The sequence below is a fragment of the Pseudochaenichthys georgianus genome, chromosome 10 (assembly GCF_902827115.2).
Source record: "Pseudochaenichthys georgianus chromosome 10, fPseGeo1.2, whole genome shotgun sequence".
Classification (NCBI taxonomy): Eukaryota; Metazoa; Chordata; class Actinopteri; order Perciformes; family Channichthyidae; genus Pseudochaenichthys; species Pseudochaenichthys georgianus.
In genome coordinates, this window is record NC_047512.1 from 44,875,811 (window position 1) to 44,879,140 (window position 3,330).

Genomic DNA, 3,330 nt, shown 5'->3' on the forward strand with positions numbered 1-3,330 from the left:
AAGTAGAAGTACTTTAGTAACCAACATGTGATACAGTAAATAATGTATACTGTATTTACACAGTGAGGCACACGCGTGAACAGATATATTTGAATTAGTATTTTATTTTTAAATCAGATCTTTCTAATCTAATTTTAATCCTAATCCTAATAGGAACATTTGTTGCGGGCGAACCTGAGCTCCAGGAGAAAACCCAAAAGTGGAAGGGGGGGGGGGGCGTTATGGATGGTGGAGTGAGGGTACGGTGGCCCTGAAGTGCAAGTCAAACAACATTTCACAAAACACTACAGCATTTAGTGCTGTAGTGTTTTGTGAAATGTTGTTTGACTTGCACTTCAGGGCCACCGTATAAAGGGGAAGATACAACAATACATTATATTTATATAGCGCTTTTCTTGAACTCAAAGCCGCTTTGGAGGCTGGGGTGAGGGGAGGCAAATGGAGGAGGGACTTAGTGTTGGTGTTTTTTTGATTCCTTATTAATATGGATTTCTGGAAAACCTGAGCTCCAGGAGAAAACCATATCTGAGCAAAAAGTGAAGGAGGGAGGGGGTGAGGTAGGAGGAAGGAGGTGAGGGAAATGGAGGCAGGGAGTTACTGTTGTCCAGCTGGAGCTGAATCACCAGAAGCTTCCTCCATCTCCTCTGAGGAGGTGTTTCTCGCGTCTTTGGCTTTCTTCCTCATCTCCTTCTCTTGCATCTTGCTTATCATTTTCTGCAAGGCAACGTCTCTGTCCTCAGTGTCCCCCCTCCTGCGGGAGAAGAAACCCCTGCTCTTATTCTTCATGTGAAGACAGAGGTCTTCCAGAAGCTTATTTTCCTCCTCCATCTTTTCCTCAGTCGTTGCCCAGCTCAGTCTGCTCTGAGCCAGCTCGTCCCTCTGCTCCTCCACCTGCGTCTCCGTCAGGTGAAGCTTGGTCTCCATGCGCTGGTGTTTCTGGTCCAGGTCGTCCTTCTCCAGAGTCACCTCCTGTAACGTGGTCTCCACCGAATGAACCCTGGACTCCCAGCTCTCCTGGTTCTGGGCCAGGTCTCTGGAGAACTTCTTCTTCTGCTCTTCCAATTGGTTTTCCAACTGCTTGACATCCGTGTCCTTGCGTTGGACAACCTGCTCCCAGTGCAGCTGTTTTTCAGCCAGGTCTTTGGAGAACTTCTTCTTCTGCTCTTCCAAATCGTTCTCCAACTGAACTAGCCTCTTCTTCAGTTTGAGATCCAACTCCATGCGCTGGTTCTTCTTGGCTGAGTCCTTTTTCTCATCCCTAACCATTTTTAACTTTGCCTGTACCTCTTTCATATCGCTCTGGTGTTTCTCGGCCAGGTCGTCCTTCTCCTGAGTCACCTCCTTTAATTTGGTCTCCACCAAATTAAGCTTGGACTCCCAGCTCTCCTGGTTCTGGGCCAGGTCTTTGGAGAGCTTCTTCTGCTCTTCCAATTGGTTTTCCAACTGCTTGACATCCGTCTCCTTGCGTTGGACAACCTGCTCCCAGTTCAGCTGTTTTTCAGCCAGGTCTTTGGAGAACTTCTCCTCCTGCTCTCTCATCTGTTCTTTCAGCTGCTTGACGTCCGTCTCCCAGCCCAGGTTATTCTCGGCCAGGCGATCTTTCTCCTTTTCCACCTGCTCTAATTTAGCCTCCACCTGTTTGAACTCGGTCTCCAAGGTCAGGGTTACCTTGGCCATGTCGTTCTTTTCCTGAGTCACCTCATTCAGTGTTGTCTCCATCTGCTGCTTCTCAGTCTCCCAGGTGTGACTCTTATCGGCCAGGTCTTTGGAGAACATGTCCTCTTGCCTTTTCAACTGGTCCTCCATCTGTTGGAATTCCGTCTGCAAGGTCTTGTTTCTACTGGCCTGGTATTTTTTCTTCTTCTCCACCTCTTTCAATTTCATCTCCAGCGTTTGCTTCTCACTCTCCCAGGTGAGAGTATGTTCGGCCAGGCCCTTGGTGAACTTGTCCTCGCATTGAAGGAGCTGTTCCTCTCTCCTCTGCAGCAGGTTTAAAGTCACCAGGTTGGCCTCGTTGTGTTGGTCTGAGAGCTTCTGTTGCTGTGTCTCATACAAGGCCACTGTGTCTTCCAGCTGCTTCTTGTGTTGAAGCTCTGCAGCGTCCATCTTCTCCTCCAGATCGCTGTTTCTATCCTCCAAGATTGTCACACACTCGAGGAGTTCTTCCCCTTTTCTTATCAGCTCTTTCACGGTCTCCCCTTTCCTCGTCCTCAGTGTGATGGTCTCTGGGTCAGATGTCGCCTGGTCCTTCTCGTCTGAGGCATTTCCTTTCTCTGCCTCATGCCTTGCCACCATTTGGTCCATCTGCCTCTTGTGTTGGCATTCTGCATTTTCAATATTCCCATTCAGACGGGAGATTTCTGCCTCACGCTCCATGATGGTGTCGACCAGCTTTGTGTTCTCTTTGTGGAGCCCTGAGTTCCTGTAGTTCAGGAGCTCCTCGAGACGTTTGACCTTGTCTTTTTGTTTGCGCATACTGTGGCAAAATGTCGTCCTCTCCTCCTGAAAGGCCCCACGATACTCCTCCAGGCCGTTTATCTGGCCATTTCTGCAGTGGACCTGCTTGTAAGCTCGATCGGCTTCTGCTCCATGGTCGAATGGCCTCGGGTTTCCCCTCGGGTTGTTCTGGTGGCTTCTTCTATCCATGGCACCGTCTGTAGACTTGTGTCGTGCGAAGGTAGAATAATCTATTTCTCTGTGGAAGAAGTGTTCTGTCTGAAGACTGTGAAGGTCGTCTGAATGTCACCACGTACAGCTCTGGAGTGAAGAGTGACGAGTGAATGCACACGCATGCCCTTGCAATCTTCCTTCAGACTCCTGTGACATCATCGTGACATCACACTCATCAAAGCCAATGATGTCATCGCTTCAGTGTGCGATGATGTCATCAGTGATGTCACTGAAATAGTTTGGTTTAGACTTCTGCTGTTGCCATGGAAACACAAACTCAAAAAATAATACATTTAATTTGTATGGAGCTTTTCCCAATAGTATGAACCCCAGTGAGATGATAGTGAACTGTTCATGAACTTGTCATGAAAAGTTCATGAAATATTAGTGAACCATATTCATGAACAGCTCATAAACAGCTCATAACAAAGTTGATGAACTGTTCATGAAAGTGACATGAACATTAAATGGCACTAGGGCAGTTCATGAACTACTCATGAAACTCCTGTGCTGGAATGGTTCATGAACAATTCATGGAATGGAGTTTTCAGTGTGTAGGGATATTCAGTTTTCAACCAAGAACATATCAAGAACTGTTCATAACAACTTCATGAACCGTTCATGAACCGGTCACTGAATATAATGCAATGGCTGGCTATG

General features: G+C 47.3%; 1 protein-coding gene across 1 annotated transcript; it reads right to left on the reverse strand.

Moving 5' to 3' along the window:
• Nucleotides 1-326: 326 nt before the first annotated feature.
• Nucleotides 327-2,762, reverse strand: LOC117453557 (interaptin-like). The gene has a single exon (XM_034092403.2). It carries the CDS (start codon nt 2,644-2,646, stop codon nt 595-597), a length of 2,052 nt encoding a protein of 683 aa, XP_033948294.1. The 5' UTR covers nt 2,647-2,762; the 3' UTR covers nt 327-594.
• Nucleotides 2,763-3,330: the final 568 nt, after the last annotated feature.